The sequence below is a fragment of the Prenolepis imparis genome, unplaced genomic scaffold (assembly GCF_030444845.1).
Source record: "Prenolepis imparis isolate NDT839.2.m4 unplaced genomic scaffold, iyPreImpa1.0 SCAF_3, whole genome shotgun sequence".
Classification (NCBI taxonomy): Eukaryota; Metazoa; Arthropoda; class Insecta; order Hymenoptera; family Formicidae; genus Prenolepis; species Prenolepis imparis.
In genome coordinates this window covers 6,263,171-6,284,278 of record NW_028141161.1, presented here as the reverse complement: position 1 = coordinate 6,284,278, position 21,108 = coordinate 6,263,171, and the positions used below count along the sequence as shown (strand labels likewise).

The 21,108-nt window shown below is 33.8% G+C and overlaps 1 protein-coding gene across 9 annotated transcripts in view; it reads left to right on the top strand.

The window, feature by feature from the left end:
- Positions 1-21,108, top strand: part of Dip2 (disco-interacting protein 2) — a 33,084-nt gene that overhangs the window by 3,080 nt on the left and 8,896 nt on the right. Inside the window, exons 1-6 of one of the 9 annotated variants that reach the window (XM_083034546.1) lie at positions 5,538-8,288; positions 8,784-9,715; positions 11,269-11,340; positions 15,097-15,291; positions 18,777-18,941; positions 20,909-21,103. In XM_083034546.1, the coding sequence (XP_082890672.1) occupies positions 7,465-8,288; positions 8,784-9,715; positions 11,269-11,340; positions 15,097-15,291; positions 18,777-18,941; positions 20,909-21,103 (2,383 nt within the window). In that variant the 5' untranslated portion in view covers positions 5,538-7,464. Of the gene's footprint in view, positions 1-5,537; positions 8,289-8,783; positions 9,716-11,268; positions 11,341-15,096; positions 15,292-18,776; positions 18,942-20,908; positions 21,104-21,108 lie in introns of those variants that run through there. The other 8 variants (XM_083034545.1, XM_083034553.1, XM_083034547.1 and 5 more) reach the window with 8 other exon arrangements.

Here is a 21,108-nt window from a genome sequence, read left to right as displayed (position 1 = left end):
ACCTTAACTTTGACCTTGAAGTTAAACTTAGGGGTCATTTCAAGGTCAACTTGTTTTTTTTATGGAAACTCCTATTTTTGACTTCAGAAATAGAAAGAGCAGAAAATTTTACGTTTGAAAATGCTATGTCATGTTCTAGCATCCCCTTAATCTGTAATTTTATTATAATCATGTATGTAAAGGAAGATTCGACAAGTATCAGACTGTTCCTCTCTGAAGTGAGCTGAAATGTTCACGAAACGTTGGACTCAAACAAAAAGTCTACGCGGTTTAAACCCGAAAACCAATTCTAATATTCATTGTACATTGTACATACACCGCGAAATCCTCAAATATTAAATCATGTATATGTATATGTATATGTACATTAAAAGTGTTACTTCTGCAATATTCTCTCATAAAGCATCTGTATCTTCGCATTAATTTGCTTCTTCAAAGTTTAAGAGTACGTGACAAAAAAATATGCATAAAAGGATTTTTCTCAGCTATTTTTTTACTTCCTGGTCTAACTGAGCAGTATTAAGTCTCGGAGATGTATTGGAAGCTATTTGATTTTGTTTGCTCTGAGATAACGTTAGAGACTGTAATTCAAATTTACATTAACGACTATCTTTATTATAATTTTTAATTTTTACTTTTATCATTTTATCATTTTATTATTTTACATTACTGCGTTTGATTTCACTTAGGTTATTTATGTTTACATTTATCGTTTTATTGCGCTGAAGATGACCCAAAAAGAGGGCCAAAACATACACATTTTATATATTTTATATATTTTTTATATATTTTTGTTTCTAACTTAACTTAGTTTACAAATTCATTGAGCCTTATATATATACTACGTTTGACTCTTATTGTCTTTTCTTCAATCTTTAATTAATTTTTGAGTCTCTTAAATTAATTCGGAATGAAATGTGTTATATATGCAGGGACCCGGACCAAACCGGAACCAAAACCGATAACCGTTCCATAATCGTTTTTTTAATAGAACCGAAACTGTAAACCGTATTGAAATTCTATTAAATTTATAACACCGGACCGTTAAATTATTTTCGGTTTATGGTTACTTTTCGGTATTTTTTTCTGTTTTTGCGCAAATGACGGAAATGTCATGATAACTGTCTCCTCGAAGTGCAATACAATTATAATTATTTTTTAAATGTTCTGAAACGTGTATGTATTATCGCAATAATGACAGCTGTGAGGATATTATATTTTCCGTTTTATATATATATACATATATATATATATATATATACATATATATATATATATATATATATATATACATATATATATATATAAAGTATATATAAATTATATTACTTAAAAAAATTATTATTAATTTTTATGACATATGAAAATATATTTATATATGTATCTATATTATATATACCTATATCTAAATATATTTTCATGTATAATATGAAGTGTTGTTTATTTGTCATAAAAATTAATAATAATTTTTTAAAGTAATATAATTTAGAAATTAATTTAATTAAAAAAACGAAAAGTAAAAATTTTTAAAAACCGGAACCGTAACCGAAAAAATCATAATTTAAACGGTTTCGGTTTTTTTATTTATCAAAAAACCGAAACTGGAACCGGAACAGTTATTAAATATTTTATTAAACCGTAACCGAAACCGAATCCTAATTTTGTTTCGGTCCGGATCTCTGTATATATGATATATCTGTTTCATTCTAGTTTCATGAATTTATTTTATTTATTTACTATAAAAATGTATTGTTTTTTGAAGGTTTCCTTTTGCGCAGATTTTACTGTGTTTATCGATGATTTAGGCTATTCATAGATTAGAAGGAGTTGTTTCGTCGCGCAATACTTGTTCTAGATATTTACCGTACATTAAGTCATAAATTCTCAATATAGAAACACAAAAACATTTGCCTTGAAAAAGAATGAAAAGCGAGCTCGACCTACAATTTCGTAATTGCTGTTATTATGTGGAGCCAATTATAGAGACAATGTGTGCATTTATTTTGCATAGATGTTCAGACAGTTGCAGCATTGCCTAATCTTACAGATATCGCTAATTTTTATACACACATACACTCTATATTGGAATCGATAGAAAGTATCTCAAATTGACTGTTCTCTTTCCTAAGTAAAAAAAAAAGTAATACATCAATGTGTTCAAACAACTCGTCGTATTTTCTTTATGAATGAAACCGTTTGAACTATCTGAAAAGTGTCAGCTTTAAAATTCTGTTTTAGAAGTGAATTTGTATGGCATTCTAGAATAAGCGCAACGTGTAACGAATACTTCTTTCGGTCGAGTATTCCGCTTCATGAGGAACAGCGAAGAATGGGAGGAAAAATAATAGGGTTGATTAGCTCCGATTCGATCACACGCGACGCAGGTGCAATTGCAAGTAAACGCAGTATCATGCAGCAGCACCCTCCTCTTTCACGAATCCATGGTATAAGATGAAGGTCGACAGTTTCATAGGTAAATGTCCTCGAATGTCCTTGAGTTGGTGCGCAATGCGCATCATAGACGATTCCTCTCATTCTTATCGACCATTGTAATGTCCCTTCACACAATGTCCCTCCACGTCTTAACAATATACATACAGAGTAGACCAAAAGTCCGGAAACGGTTTTATAAACATTTTAGAAAAAATGTTTTAGACAAAAATTATAATGTTTAAATAGGCGCATTCAACGGCAATACGAATTTGACCATGACGTTGCCAAAGTCAGGGCAAGGTCATCTTGAATTTTTTAAATGGAACCCTCATATTTTTTTTTATGTAAATTGATTTCTCGCAATGTTTTACATAAAAAATTATAAGAATAAGATGGTAAAAAAGTGAATAGTTTTATATAGTAAGAATTTACAGTGTGCGTGCGTGCGTACGTGCATGCGTGCGCGTGCTTAGAACGATGGAGAGTCATTTGAAAGTCGTATTACGGAAATAAACAATCTAAGTGGTAAAATCTCATAATTATCATTATATGGGATGTCCAATAAGACTTGCGGTTTGAATTTGACAGATTTTTTGGTGAATTTTGAGCCGATTTTCTCTTATAGTAAAAATAAAGCACTCCTGTAGTTTTATAAAATTATCAGTGATTGAAAAAGATTTTGCAAAAATAGTTTATAAATACAAATGACAAAATTATATTTTTTAATTTAAAATAGACATTTTTTAAATAGAATTTGTGCTTTGAGATTTACAAAGATATAATTAGAGAACAATATAATAAATAACGATTTTGCTTGATATATCGTAATTGAGAAAAAAATGACTTTAATCATAATTATAACAAACAATTAAAATAAACAATAAAATTATAAAAGCTTTCCTCAATATAATTAATTTGAGGTAGAAAAGGGCAAGAGCCAAGCGCAATAAGTAGGATACATATATGTTATATTACAAATATAAAATAAGCTACAATTAAACTTGCGAGTCGTGAGACATTTTGCACATCTCGAAAGCTATCTCTATCAACAATTAATTATATCCCAGGTAGTAAGCACGATGTTCCAAATTGGTCATTTTTGGTCATATGTCATCAAAATGACTTGACTGATTTTTTATATAATTTTATATTAACGTCATGGTGTGACATTATTGTGACATCATATTTCAGTCATAAACTCACGGCTTATCTTATTATTGATGTGATTATTTATCACATTGATCCTATAAAAAAATAATATTGTAGAGATATTATAGGAACATGTAATTGTAATATTTTATGAAAAATATTTTACACATTCCAAAAATATTATAAAAAACAGTATTCTATAATTGTTAGTTCTTTCATTTACTATGCGACGCGCAATGCGCTATCTATCTCGTATTTAAGTTTTAGTTATAAGAATTATATAAAGTTGACAAAAAGCGGCTATGGAAAAATGAAGGAAGTTTCAAGAAATTTTTTTATATAAAACATTTGAATAGATACTTGAACAAACATTGTCGAATAGCTATTATCCACTCGTTCCTAATCACAGACGAATCAAAATATTTAAAGATTTTTAAGAGCGATTGAGCAAAGTTGTTCGAATCTCATTCGTGAGAAGAACATTGATTGCATATTTTTTCTAGTCCGCAAATATCGTTTTTTAGCAATTGTTTGTTGGATTGAAAAAAGATGCAAATGCTTTACACAAATAGGTCAGTGCCACCTGCTACGGATAATTGCTACGAGTATGTCTGGGTTTGTGCCATCCTTTATTACATACATGTTTATTACTCTAATATACTTATAAGGAAAGGGGAGAAAGTGCCTCTCTCCGATTTTAATGAACTTTGAATATGATGAGATCAAAATAAGAAACATATTTTATTATGTACCCATTTGGATGTTAAGAATGTGAAACAAATCTTGAAACAAATTTAAAAAAATCGATTTTTTAATTTCTGAGCGAATACCGTCATCAAAACAGTAAAAAATAAAAAAAGTGTTAGAAATCAAATGTTTTATGGTTTTTAATGTATTTTATAACAATGCAAGATTTTTCGAAATTTCTTGCCCTCTTCCCTCATAATTTTTGAAATTTATTTTATAACAAAACTTAAAGCATATTTAACACCAAAGTCAACTATATATGATAAAGTTGTATTTCGAAAACGTATTTTTTAGAAATAAAAGCTAGAAGTAAAAGTTTTCTAGTTATAGTTTTTTAATTAACAAGTTTTCAGAAATAAAGTACCTTAGTACTTGCGTAAATCGGAAATTAATGGATCCATAAATTGAAACTTTTTCATCGCAGTGAACAGCATTTATCCAATTCGCTTTCGTTAATTTTATTTTAAAGGCAATCTTCGTGCTTGGGTTTTGAAACGCATTATCGAATGATTACACTCAGCACTAATAAGTCCCATACTCTACACATCATTGAAGATTTACTATATAACAACTAATGACCGATAAGACAAGACCTCTTTTGGTCAGTAGAAACCAATAAACAATTGAAGAAGAAGAAGCACGAGTAAGCCTTTCAGAACTGGGCATCTGCAGCAAACAAGACACAGGAGACACAAATTTGTCGAATCGAGAGCGTCCCAATTGGATACAAGCCAACCAATCAATTATTTGGTTATATTAGGTTAGGTTAGGTTAGGTTAGGATTGGTTAAGGTTTGGTTAAATTTGACTGATTTGATTGGTGATATGCAATCGAGACGTGGTCAATCGAATGCCACTCGTCAAATCAAGGACTTTACGAATAAAAGAGAGAAATCAATTATAATTTAACAATTATTAATTATTGATGTATGTATGCATGATGTGTGTGTTATGTTGCGTTGCTATCAACACCGTGCGCGGTACTATATCGTGCTGAACTGAGACTCCAGTTGATCCGCATAATTTTATCTTAAGAATCTCTCTTAGAAGGAGATAGGATCAGAGCCGGGAGAGATCTCGTGGAGCTCGTGGGTAGCGCGCGGCGAAGGGTATTAAGCGAGAGATGAAACGAAGGAGAGTGGGATGCTGCGAGCTACGAAGGCAGGCGAAAGTCGACGGACGGCATGCCATCACCACTCTTATGTTTCTTTCCTTTTCCCTCTCTCTTCTTCACCGAGCAAGTTTCTGCGCGCGTTCAGTCTCTCACTTATTCTGTCTAGCAACTTTACACGCGCAAGCCAGCTTCCCACTCGTTCGTTACTCTCTCTCCGCGGCCGCGTACGAGAGAGAGAGAGAGAGAAACAGAGGGGGGAAGAGAGAGAGAAAGAGAGAGAGAAGAAGAATGAGTGAGTGAGAGTAACCGAGAGCCGCGGAGAACGCGCAAATGCCAGTGATTCAACACGACTTGGAGTATGCGTCTCGGCGGCGAGACAAGCGAGCGTCGCGCGAATTGAACGCGCGGACGCGCGTTTATTCGTATATCGCGCGATCTTAAAATCTGTTTAGTTCGAATCTGAATAAGATCCGTTTGCGAATCTGACATGAAACTTAGTTTTATTTCTCAAAGCAACTTCGCGCACGAGTACAACATACGAACAAGTTATCTCGCATGCTTTGCGACGCGGGTGGAAATATTTGAGCTGATCAGAAATTGATCAGAAACGGGAAGATATCCTAGACAGATATCGTAGAAAGAATGCGGTGCATGTATTCCTCCAAGCGGTATCTCGCGATAATGATTTCAAATCGAGCGAACACGGATAGTGCTGCGGAGTTTCCAGGGAAAATTATAATCGTTTCGATGAGTCCTTGCAAAAATTTTGCAGATATTTGAATGTATTAAAGTGTTTTTAGTGTGAACGACATGAATCGCAAGTTTGAAGCAATGAAAAGTGATTGTATTTTTGTGTTGACTTATCTAATGTTACTTCATTAAATGGCAAAGTAATTTAAATAGATTTTCTATTTATTGATCAAGCATTGAGAGAGATTTAATCAAAAATTCTCTTATGCGGAAGGCATTTCTTCGCAAAGGAGTGCGTTCGAATCGTCGAGAGAGGTCGCATGGAGAATGGCGGAGAAGAAGAGAATGGGAGTGAAACAAACATAACATAATTGTTCGAGGGCAGAGAAAGTATCTGAGTTTCAAGGTACATTTTCGTGTTTGGTTAAATATCGAGCGAAATATCCAAGATAAAGCAGGATCGATCAGCTATGAAACAATTATGGGCAGAGAAAAACCGTGATTTGAGAAGAAAATGCGGATATAATTCATCAGTCAATGACTTTTATGTCAATATATTAAATGGAAATGTACATACAAATAGATATATTTTAATAGTAAATTGTGTGAAAGTGGAGCAATCTTTGATGCGAGGAAATTGTTTTTAAATTTAATGATGAAAATCGTGATAAATAAACCGACGTTGAACCTGTCTCGCTTGAAAGTAAAACGTGATTATCGATTTTCTTGATATAGGATATAAGATACATTGAATTTAAAGATGCTCTCAATCCTTGTCAAATCTCTTCGTATAAAATGACCATTATGATCGAGTCGAGGACACGGAGGAAAAAAGGGGAAGAAGAGGACAATGAGGGAAGAAAAACGGCAGTGGCGTCGAAAAGGGAAAGCCACACTGATCATTTGCGAGATGAAGATCTCGGTGTTGCACTTTAGAGAGTCTTAGCGCAACGCAGAGGACGAATAAGGAAAGAGAAAACGAGGAAGAAGAAGAGGAAGAGGAAAGTCGAATAGAAGGATACGAATAGCAAAAGAGCGGCGAAGGAAGAGAAACAAGCAGAAAAGGAACTAAAAAAGGAAACAAATAATTTAAAGGGGGAGAAAGAAGTCTGTAAATCTACTTATTCTTGCAAATTCTCGCTTTTGAAGTTATATCCAGGATTATAACTTCAAATCTTTATTGACCAGGCAAATTACTTTCTTCCGTACTCCTGTGAACGCATTTATCAATTCTTATTATAGAAACATATTTAGCCATTTTTTCAACTTAATTTCAACTTAATCTATAGCATTTCTCTTTTTACTTTTGCGAGCTTGGTCGTGCTGCTCTTCATGAGGACCCTCTCTTTTGAGAATCTAAGGAGGCTCGTGGGCCGTAGGAAGGACCACAATGAGCCTTCCTTCAAGCGCAGCGAGTCCTTTAAACGAATTTCTATCAGAAAGAGTTATCTGGATCGAGGTAAACGACGGAATCGTATCCAGAAGAATCTGGAAACCGCCGTTAATGTCCCTTCGGAACCAACAGCAAACGAAAAGATCATTTCTCAGATTAAGGTGCAAGAATCGAAGAAGAGTGAAGAATGCTCCTTTAGTCACGATTCCATCACCTATGACGAATGGCTTCAAGGTGTCCGCTCTTCCTCCCGCGAGAAGCTTCATGAAATTAATTTCGATTCTCTTCAACATCTCAAGGTTAAGGCCGTGAAACCTGCCAATCATACCGACTTGGCAGATTCGATCACCGAGGATCTAAAAGTTCTTCAACTTGATTCTTCACCTACCTTAGCGCCCAAACCCAAGCTCTTTAGGATCACTAATGATGAAACGACCGACAAGTATGATACTTCTTCTTGGGCTCAAGAATCCTCCATGGAAGGATCACCTAGCGTTAGCATCAATCTTGGCAGGATATGGAGAGACGCAGTGCCGGTCCCAGTACCAGTCTCTGTTTCGATCCCGGTATCTACCTCTTCATGTTCCTTTGTTTCGAATTCTTCGGTTTATTTTCTGGATAACGTCTTAAAAGAGAAAAAGCCGCAGCCGACTATCACAAGAACGGTTTCGGCGCCTGAGAAACCTGTCAGTAAGGACAATACTACGTCGTCGTCCTTCGGCTTTTCTCTCAGGATCAGCAAGCTCGCGGATTTTAGACCAGGGTGACTAATATTAAAGTTTGCCGATTAACGATTAATCAGTGATAGAGGAGTGTGTTCCCTTGATTTGATATTCAAATTTTCCAATTTTTTTAATCGTTAGTTTCCCAGGTAGCAAGCGTACATCATTTTGACGTCGAATGGCATCATTAGACGTCAAAGTGACGTTATTTTGACGTCTAATGACGACAGTTTGCTATTTAGGTTATTTATCAGATTTTATATTTTATATCCGAATAATGAATTATGACATTTGAAACTCTTTTGAAACTTTTCATCTTGTGATTTTAAACGTAGTGAATAAAAATTATATATCGATTTGAATCGCAGATTATTGTAATTTTATTATATTAATTATTAAATCTTTCCTTGATTATTGACGTTTGTAATAAGACAAATACCGATAAATCACTCGTATTTGTACACTCACTGATTGATCGAGAATTCCGCGTTGGTTTGAAGAACCCTTTGATCGCAATCTTAAATGTTTGACTTTAGGATGACGCGAAACTGTCTTTTTCGCCGGAAGACACCAAAACCGTCACCCAGTATAAGCACAGAGAATTATTTGAAACGAACGAGCACATTCAGATGTTCTCGTCGTCGAGGCGGCAAAAGAAATTCTCAACGCGTCAGCAAAAGAAATCAACAACCTGCTATCCAATCTCTTACCAGCAGTCCGGTATGGTTTATTCCGCCTGAAAGACGTCGCTCAAGACGTCAACGACGAGTTTGGCGGGAGATCAGATACTTTCCTGATGAAGGTCCAGTTCTGGAGAGGATCAACGACTGGTCGTCAAACGTGTCAGATGATCAATTCGATGATCAGAAACTGCTGCTGTCGGGTGACTTTAACATTCAACGGGAGGATGACACTTTCAACTCGATTGTTTCATCATCTCTGGGCTCTTTCTCGGCAACGTCGTCCTCATCATCAGCTTGTCTAGCCCCAAAGATTAGCGACTTTAACGAAGAGAAGCTGTTCTCTGAAGAATTAAAAACTAACGGTCTTCTGGCGCGTGGAACCACCTGGAAGCTTTCGACAATGACGATGACAACGACTACGACAGCAGTAACGACGACGATGATGACGATAATGTCAACTGCGACGAATACGGCCGTTTCTGGAAATTATTTTGCCAGCAATCGATTTCTCAGCTTCTTGGCCGAAGGTGTTGTCAAGGAGAAATCGAAGGATGGGAGTTCCAACACGGGTTACACATGTCTTTCGTCGACCGACAGCGAGGACAACAATGTCAATCACTTTAATGAGCGTAGGAAAAACACCAAATTTCCGCAACAACGACAGCAACATCTGAAGAAATCCGGACCAAGGAGAAGACCTCTACGTCGAAAATCGCAATTAAAAAGAGCATCCGGTCAACCGGTATTCCTCGTGCGCAAATGCTCATCCTTGAGGAAACGGCCAAGTAAGATCTGAGCTATGGTTTTCTACAGATTACATATGTATAATAAATCTCTCATAATATAAAGCGGCTCTCTTTAATGTGTGGCTACATTACATATTTATTTATTATTATTTATATTTATCATTATTATTTATATTTATCATATTATTTTATATTTACTATGTGATAAGAATGGGAATGATGTTTTGTCAAGATTCTACGTGCTATTTTACACGGAATAGCTAGAGTTCTTTCAATTCCCTTTAAACTTATGTGAGAATTAATGACGACCATTCCCAGAACAGCAAAAATTCCAGAATTATCGTCATGAGCTGAATCGGCATCTTGTTCTTGTGATAATACCTACGTTCTTATTTCAATTAAATGTATTACTGAGTGCACTGAATGATGAACCCGTCTAGAATATATTTCCCGATATAAACGAAAAGCCATCCTACATCTGACATCTACGATATTCTTCAATAATAAGAAGGATATCTACACTCTCACTCTTTTTTAAAATAAAGTTGGCAAATTTAGTTGAATTCTAAATATTAAAATGAGCTTATTTTAGAGTTTATGTTTGTATAGAATAGAATATTAATGCTAACTAGAAAAAAAATTTGTAGAATTAATTGCCAATAGAAAAGAAATTATATGATTACAACGCGGACAATCTCGTGTAAATAAATCAAAATAAGTACCATATGTAAGCATGAACCACCATTCGGTTCACAATAATCTGTGATACAATTTTGATATAATCTTGGATTCACTTGCAGATTATATTTGGAAATGATTATCAAATAACACAGGCGATAGAATTGAATCATAATAATTACGATCGTTCTACGTGTTAATCATCTTACCTACCTGTTAATTATCTATATATCCTTGTTACTCTCGGCTTCTCTCTTAATTGCGCAACACGTTTCTCGCGATTAGTTTCGATGAGCTTGTTGCTCACAATCAGGATTTTACGCACGCATTACATTGCAATCATGGTTGAACCATGGTGTACTTATCTCTCGCTACGGCTTTCGATTTTTTCCTTCAAAGGTTCGATGACTTACAATGCACGGAAATTCTTTAATACTTGAGTCATCGATCATAATTTCAGATTAGTTTCTTTAGCACGTACACCACACATCTATAACTAAAAAATTATCTTTATATATATTTGAAAAAGTATAGAGAAATCTGTGATTTTTGAAGGTTCTTTTAAAGGATTTCTTTTTAATGAAGTGTTTGCAATTATGAAAAATATATGATGTAAATTATATTATACGTAATAAAGATTAAAAAAAAAATAATTATACACATATGATTAAATCATAATTTTAACATACATTATCACGTATTAATTTTACAGAGTTAACTTACTTTTTTGTTAAATTATATGCGGACAAAGTTTTTTTTTCGCAAAATAACAGTAATTCAATAAAAAATTGAGATCATTAAGATATCACAAAAATGTAATGACGAATCTGAGACTTATTCGTGATATTACATAAAATTAATTGTTAGATTGTTTAGATTGAACATTAATTAAACTATTTTTCCTGTTTTTACAGGAGACATTACGCAGAAGGGTTACGAGAAGAAACGGACACGTCTACTTCAGCCGTATGCTTCAAAGCAGATAGGTGAGTCTCTTTTGCTTTTCTAGAATTCATTAAGACTCGCGTAAACGCAAAGATATCATCACTCATTATCTGCAATATGCGGCAACAGAGCGAACGAGAAAATTAGCGAATGTGAAAATAATTATCGGTTTAATTAATATTATGTTTAGCGGTTAAATTCGATCGATTGTACATAGAAATTATACATAATAGGATATTATAAATAATTTCGAGACAACTTTTTAAAAAATTAATAGAAATATTTTATTTTTTTGTGCACCCTGTATCAATTTTGTGTTTTATAATATTTATAGTCCATAAATTATAAGCTTATTTCTCTATAGTATTTATAGCGAAGCGCGCGCAAAAAGCTTCATAAAATACAATCTCTTAATAAAATATTGTGTGTGCATCGCGATAATTAAACAATATTTTATCGGACGGAAACGCAACCGCCAGTTTCTAACTTTCCAAGTCTTATCCTTCGTCGCATCTTGATGTGTGTAATGTTGCGTCATCGAGAGGCAATGCCATTCGCAATATCAATCGCGTTCTGATTCTCAAGGGACATGTGCTTCATTGTGTGCATAATGGCAATTAGATACAATCCGTATAAGAAGAAGGGAAACGCAATTTTCACGCGGCACGTGTCATTTTTATGCTCGGCATCTTGTAACTGTAATGTGCAATTGTTTACCAGAGTTGCGTCATGCGAGTCGCTCAACAGATTGAGAGAAAAATTACAGTTTTAAAAGAAGTATTTTACAATTCCATGTGCTTTTATTTCCATTTATTTCCTTGACGAACATTCTTTGTTTAAAGAGTCGGGATCGAGGATTCACTATATCTATAGTGAAACGTACACGATTAGTAATACTGTTAGTATTGAAAAGAACTGATAGTATTACTGATCATGTGTAGACTGGAATGATAAAATGAAAAAGAGTAATAAAGAAGAATTTTTTGATATTTCGAGCATCAGTATTGTCAGTATTACTAATACTAATCGTGTAAAATTGCACATCATTATTTCAATTAGTATATATAGCACTAGTAATGTTACTGAAGGACACATCATGTCTTGCGACAAAGATTTTGAGCACTTAAATAGTAACGAATTATTGCATTTTATCGAAATATACGAATTCTTATCCGAACTGTGGGATGCATGAAATTCCACATATATAAATAAAATAAAAAGAAATGCAGCTTGATAAACATTTATTTATAAAAAATCAAATTAGGTGCAACAACTCGATATGCTAGCCTTTATATTTTACTAGAACAAGCGCGTGCCATTGTCTGATTTTATTTAGTTAAAAATAATATAATTTTAAAAAAATAATATAAAATTGGTCTATTTTGTTTATTTTTATTAACAATTGTTAAACTGTTAACTCTCGCGATGAGAACCGATCAATGATACGAATATAATGCACAACGCGAATCGAGATAACCAATCAGCACCGCGGAAAAGAGGCAACAGTGTCAATATAACCTGCCTTTTCTAGAGAGGGATAGCTTATGATCTTTTATATATACTAATACATGGCATGTTTCTACAATTGCTTGTAACTCATAGCAGATGGTGACATTATGGCAGGAGACTTTAGATCTTAAAAATTTCTTCCAGTTGCAAGATATCGCAAAGTCACAGCTCTAATCTCTCTTCTATACTGTTATACATTCCCGTATAATTGTATTTTGTTTCGATAAAAAAGGCCTCACCAATTTGTAGTAATTTATCAAAATTGCTGTCATTCGAAAATAGATTTTATAATTAAGATTCTCATTGAACAAAGAACACATTGTTACTGACAAAATACTGACAGTAAAACTGACGATGTACGGTCAAAAAATATGGATAATGTCATTACTATTGATTCTATAATAATGATCAGTATTACTGATTATGTACGATTCACTTATAAAAATTAAAAATAATAAATAAAAATTTATATTTTAATTAATAATAAATAAAAATTTTTTTTAATTTGTATAAGTTTTTATTTTTATCAATTATAAATTTTTATTAAGTTATACAAATACTCATATATATTTATAGATAACATTTAAGATAAAAATGAAATATTTAAAATATTTTATAAATTAATTTGTCACTAAATCACAGTTTTTGCTGTCAAATTTTTTTTTATATATTATAAATTTATTTACGCATTAAAATGAAATTTAGAAAGTTAGAATCGACCGAAAAGCAATGTATACATCGTTCAAAAGTATCTCGTATGTTTGCACCAGACTATCCAGTATATATTGTGCGGACGCGCCTTTGCACCTGCAACTATGATCGGTAGAATCGCTGCAATCGGCTTAACTGTACCTACACACGGAAGAAGTGCTTCCGCATTATCATTAATGCTATCTGCCATTGTGAACGAGTTGAACCAACGACAATTTTCTATGACTATAGAAACGGCCTAGTCAAATAACGGCAAACGCTTTTACATATTAATTCTTGGAGCGATCTTTTTTTTTAGAAATATTGTAGTTTCTTTAATCAATTTTCAGAATAAAGTAAATTGTTATAAATATTGCACCGCCAATAATGTATCGTACAGGAGAAAATTCTATTTTTGAAAAATGACTTTATTTTATAGTGATACCGTGATAAGTATTTCCATCCCCCCCCCCAAAATATTTTAGCTTGAAGAAAAATTGCTGATATAGCTGATATAGCTCTCGGATAAGAGACAAAATTATTATTTCAGAAACTCTTCAATTTGATAGGATATTTTCATAGAACTTTTTATCAGAAGAAGAATGCAGACCACGATACGCTACGATCTATAATTTTCAAGATATCGATTTTTAAAAGTCACAATAACAGCAATACTTTCGCCTCAACACTTGAACTACTATATGTACATTTAAAAAAGAATAATTTAATGGAATAATTTAGTTATTTAGTGTGTATGTATGTGTTTGTATTATAAAGTGAAAGCGTGGACTGGGGAGGGGTGGAACCCCTCAACCTCAAACTCAATTCTAATTAAATTAAAATTAGATTTGTTATATTAAAAAATTTGATGAAAAATCTCTATGAAAATGACTTCTTGCCAAAAATTTTGAAATCTCAATATAGATTAAAAAAAATTTTTTAATTTTGAAAATTTCGATATTTCTCTCTCGAAAACTATTGATCGTAGCACATCGTAGTTACGATATTTTTCCTCGTTAAAAAAACTATCAAACCCACCTATCAAATTAACCCAAACAACACAGAATATGACGTCCAATAGATATTCAGTTTTGGTCTTTATTTAGTCCAAATGTATATAAAATAAAGTTTTAAGAATATCCATTCCAACGAGTTTTTTCTAATCTCTCTTGGATGTCTGCAATATATCTGCAATTTTTTAATCCTGTATGAGATACTATAAGTATATACAATACTTTACCTACACCTACCTACCTACTTTATAAAAAAATACGTTCAATGTTCGACAGGTCCAATTTTAGTCTGTTTCGTCCTTAAAATGGAAATTTTTCTATTGTCCAGAAAAGTAACACTGAACATCTTTAAAATGTTCTTAAAATGTCTAAGGCTTTAATCTAGATGTTTTAAATACGTACAAAACGTCCAATATGTATATTTTTAATATGTTTTTAATATGTCATTATATTGCCTGGGGAGGGATCCTAGAAATAACATTTTCCCCGGATAAGACAAAATGCTGATGGCAAAACGCAAATATGAGTATTTAAGAATAGAAACAAAATGCTCCAGTTTTGTGTATACACACTTATGGATCATAGGGACTGGAAATGGTGGTATTGGTGGTGGAGGTGGTGATGGTGGCGGCGTTGATAAAGGACTGGAGAGAACGAGTTACGAAAGCGGTGGAGGTGGAGAAGGAGGGGGAAGCGGCAGCTATGGCGGCGGCCGACCGCAACCACGTACACGGCGCACGCAACGACGTGTCACGCACAACGAGAAACGTTATCACTCAGGTAGCGCCATGCATTACGTAGTCAGTGAAAAAAAAAACATTCTTCCGAGTTGCGATAAACGGACTTCGATTAAGTGCGCATAACGTCGTTGTTAATTGTCTTTCAATTCTGCTTCAATTTCTCAGCTTTTAGCTTGCACTTCTCTGTAATGTACCGTATAAAGAAAATGATTGTTATAGATTTAATGATTATAGAGATTAGATTAGAATAATGTAATTTTTACACTCGATTATATATTCCTTGATTGTTGTATGTACGAGTTGCGCTTTTATCTTTACACGCGCGTATATACAAACACACACACACAAGTATCACAAATGAATGGCATGATTTTCTAGCTGTAAGAAATGTTCCAGTAAAATTCGCCATTTCTCTCTTAAAATTATATCCTATAAGAGAAGATTCAATATGGAAGCTAACATAAGTTGTACGAGATAACAGCACAGTACGTTATTACTTTAAAAGTTCTTCATTCTTTGAGTTTGAATCGTTGTAGTCAACCAAAGAACTTCGCCCTTTTTATAGGGGTTTCTGGGCCCTTCGAGTCCAGTTATGGGACATATATCAAATTGTAGGGCATTATGAAAGGATTGAAAATTTATAGGTGCCAATGTCCAAACCCCCGCTCGCCGATCAATGTTAGGACTTCATCAATGTTGGTGTATAAAGTGTATTCATTTTGTTATCTATGCTTACACGATGCTTTCACGCTTACAATAAACTGATGATTTGTATTTTATAGTTGAACGTGATTCCCAGAATTTTTGTTTTTGTATTCATCTTTTCCTAAACACTTCTTTTTGCATCCAAAGCACCTCCATGAGAAGGTGCTTCGTACTGTAGGTTCCCATATCATATCGGTTATTTGGTCTAGGATACCAAATACTTAGGATACTAAATACCTTTCAGAAGATATACAGATACTTTCTGAGTACAGTAATGACGTATTTGTTATATTAGATAGGTCTGATGATGAGCTATCAAACGGAATAAATGATATCATTAGGAAATCAGAACTACTTCCGGCGGGGGTTTGAAAATCCAAAACTTTTTTTAATACTACCATTATTATCTACAAAATTATATATGTTTGATGGGCCCGGGGGAGGGGGGCGAAGTTCTTTGTATAAAAAATGAATGTGTAAATTCTAGAATGAATATATTTCCATTTTCTGCACACTGTGGAAAATTGTTGAAACGAACAAATTTCATCCATCCGTATTGTTTGTACTTCTTTTCGTATAATTTTGTCTATGTATAATAGTACAGTTTAGTCCCTATTTCGCGTATGTTAAGACGCTTTTGCACTTTTAGATAATTTTTGCAATTTGACATAATCACGTGATAGTCGAGACTGATTGTTCCATCTTCGCAGGCCTAGATTGTAACCAACCGACTTGCCATCAGTATTCTCTATTCAGCCAATTTGTGTCCTTACTTCGAACGCGACATCTCCATCTTTTGCGTATTTCCTCGCCGATAAAAATATTCTCGCTTACTGATATGCACAATGATCAATGATATCGCGTGTCTGCATTTTATCGTGAATCTGTATTATTTTTATGGGGATTTTCAATACTCCACAGAATATCTTTCAAAAATATTTGATATTGATTATAGGTTAACGTTAGGTATTACGAAAAAAAAAAATTTTGCTAAAGCAGCTAAAAATTTTCTACTCAGCAAAACCATCTGATTACTATAAAAATTAATTTTTGGAAAAGAAGATTGAATAAATAGACGTCTTCAACAACTGTTTAATATAATTAGCATCATTTTTTAAAAATTATTAAATGTATTTTCCAAACATTAGTTTTCTATACTAAATAATTTGTATTACTAAGATGATAACAAAATTGAGTTTATTTTATGAACATGTCAATAATTGCTTTCAAATATAACTTTCTTGCTACAACAAATCTGCTTATATTATAAATACTAAATTTATCTAGTAAACTTTAACTTTGTTGACTCAACAATTCCATTTTTTCCGCATTTTTGTCAAGAAAACATTTCGTGTTTTATTTCTATTTCTTCTGCGTGACATGCATTTAAAAGTTTGATTATCTCTTAATAGGTAACGTAAGATAAATTCACGTAGTATGATTCGCACGGATTTCCTGAAATCGCCTAGTGATTATTCCGACTGAATCACGGCACTGCGACCGACTCTTCTCCTCCTTCTCTAACTTTCCTACCACGAACGATCGATATGACGAATCACATTCATGAGACGCAGCATTCGATGATAAAATAATTGTTAATAACACAATAAGATGGTTAACTCGCATCCGGATAAATGATACTTTTACGGTATATAAATCGTAAAGGACTTGGCGAATCTTCCGTGAGGTCAGTATATCTACTCTAATCGTTTGGAATTTTTAAATCCTAGAAAGACCTTAAAACAGGGCAAATTTAATACGTTAGCGGATCATATAATAGAAGTAGAGGAAGGTGACTATCTTCATTTTCTATGACCTTAGGGGATTTGAATGGGATGAGGCCCAAATTAACAGTGCAATTTGCACAACCATTCATATCGACCGGTGATTAGCATGATCGACCAATAAACGTTGTGTCCAATTGGGCACTCTTAAGTGTATATGTACACTTTTCTCATAGCGACATATTGCACGCATTAGATTAGATTATTTTTGGCAGGTTCGATGAGTTACTAAATTCGTCGAACACGCTATAAATACTGCCTTTACCCCTCCATTTAGCACATACCCCCCATTTTTCCCATAAGATCACGCTATGATCCGCAAACGGACCATGGATGAGCCTCGGAAGGCCGCTATTTCTGCCTTAAGATCTATGGATTCTTGATTCTTAACTTTGATTTCAAAAATCTTTGGATCTATACAGTCTTAACTCTCCAAACTATTAATGTAAAATAGTTGAATTTATTTCTTCCGACGCTTTTTGGGAGCTCTAGAAATTCGTTGAGATTGCTCGCAATTAATAATAACAAAGTAAATAAATAGAAAGAGAGAATGTGTATATACTAATTCTAAGGGTTTGTTCTTTATTGCTACACTAGTGAACTAGGGTACACTTTTTTTTGTCGATGGGAAATCCTGCATAGGACACCCTTCAGTTCGAAGCAGGATCCGGGTAGTGTCGGACTCTTACCGATTAAACGCCATCGGTGGCATCCTAACCCTAAAGGAAATCCCCGGGGAACCGCTTTCGCGGGGACTTCCAGGCTCGCACAAAGTGCACAGCAGAACTAGGATACACTGGTACAGTAAGTTAGAGTGAAAACAAAATATACTTGTCTCACTTTAACTTATTGCACCAGTGTGCACTAGTTCACCAGTGCAGCAATAGAGAACAAACCATATATCTTCAATGTCCGAGTCCTTGTTTATCCGGATGCGGCGAGATCCAAGAAAAGTGAATGATGACAAGTCTTTGCAGCCAGTCCTTGTAGCGTTCTTTTGTCTATGTGCCGTTTGTTGTTGTTATTTTGCATGCAGGTGGTCGCTTAGCGCCTGGCGGGATCGTCAGTCCCCCAGGATCTGGCGGGTTCACAGGGAATACCGGAAATTCGAATACAACTGCTGCAGCGGCGGCGGTAGCGGCGGCGGCTGCGAGACGTGGTAATCGCCGACTTACGCGCAATGAAAGCCGTTATCATTCCGGTGAGTATACTTGAGAAATAATGCTAGGAATACCAGGACTACCATCCAGGTAGTACGACAGTAGGTATATATTGTTGAAATATTTTAATGCATTTTCGAAATATGTATATCTAACAATAAAGTCGATATAAAATAAAAAATTTTCTGAACTTGTCAAAAGATCTAGACGTATGATAAGTAATTTACATTTTTATAGTTTATGCATGGAAGAAAATTATACTATCGTTATATTTGTTATAATCTTGACAAAATATGTATGGTATTGAATGTGATTAACATTATTTATCTACTTGTATAATTCCGTCATTTCTGCAGCTTTGCATTAGCTGTTCTTTGAATAAATTTCGAAGCTTATTGTTAGTTTGTGTCTTGCCCGCATATCTTACATTTCTTCCTAGAATGAAATGTCGTTTCGCATAATAAGAAAAAGAATTCGCTTTGCGTTTGAAAACGTCGATAGAAAGATATATTTACATCAATGTAACATCAATGCAAGTGCAGATAATCTTCCATCTGGTACATCGTTACCGTAAGACGAATCAACAAACTGTACCTCATCGAAAGTTAAATCGATCCAGAAATAGACGTGTTTGATGTACAAAGCGTCTTACGATAATAATCAATAGAATCTTATTTACATATTATTATATAAATTATTAAAGAATAACAATATCATAATTTAAATTATTCATTAGGGAAATTTCCATATTTTCTTGATTTTTTGAGTAATGTATGAGCAGGATGTCATGCTAGAACTACATAATTATACAGTACTGCAGGAGTACACCTTTTAATAAAAACCTAACAGAACTTCTACGTATTTTTATTCCATGTTCTATTTATACATATATTTTTGTCATTAATATGATTCAATATCGTATTGTTTACCACATTAAACACATTAATATTGTCTTTGATGTTCTACTATACAAAACCTTACAATGAAGATTATTGTCAGATTAAGAATGAACATTTCTTAAATTTATTGATTTATTAGTTATATAATAATTATATAATAAATATAATTTCAGTGAATAAAATATTATTTAAAAATCCCAAAGATAGTCCCCATCCTATTTTTGATAGTTCTCATCGTCAAAAATGTATTTGATTTTAGAAATCGTTACCGTATAATTTTTAACGCAAAAATACATGACATGACATGAATGGAATAAATGGAAAATTTGTAACATGTGCTTTTTTGATTGATATCTGTTTCGTGGGCGATTCTTTGTGTATTAATAATATACAGACAGCTACTGTCTATTATGCAGCTAGAATATTTATTTTTTTGTCGCTATTTGTTGGCTTGCGTCAATCTTTTTTTTCCCCCAGTATTTCTAAAGATGTTGAATATGTTGGTAATAATTTATAAATAAAATATCTCCGATTGGGATATCTTTTCGCATACACAATTGAGTTTGTATATATTCCATACTGCATACTGCATTTAAATATAGATACATATTCCATTTTCTTTATATTCATAGTAGGTCACACTTTATATTCTGATTTTAAAATGTGCAATTTTAATTTACTTGATTATAAAAATAACGCATTTTTTTAAATTTAGTTACATTTGTACGTAACTTGTACTTTTCGAGGAATATCCAGACTGATTTTATCTCATCGATTTGAATGAGTATCAAAATTAATAATAAACGTATACACACATACATATATATTTATTAAGAATCTTCTCAGAGAACTCAGTTCTCTTCAATCTTTCCATCTTGTAGCACCTTATTCTCACGAATTCTTTATGTGCGTGCACGCTACAAGAATGTTGAGTTAGATCATCAGTAATATATAATACAACAAAAAACGGATGGTACGCAATATGTTTGCATATACATAAATAGTGTTGATATGATAATGAACGGATGTTTGCAAGAATAAAATGAAGTGCCTTTGCGTTGTCATTCGTCTTCGTCAGCCATTCGAATAATCAATTTCTACGTACTTAGAAGTGCGCCAGGAAGCGGTACAACAGGCTCTGGCGGCGATGCAGGGACGACCGAAACCGTCTCTGCCGATGCCGTCGAAGAGAACCTCCGTGATGGCCAGGAGCCCTGACCGGGAGAGGCGCGACAGTGGCGAGTCCAGCAGTGACGAGGATAGCGTCGTCACCGAGGAGAGCCCTGGCGCAGGTGGTCCGACTGGTAAA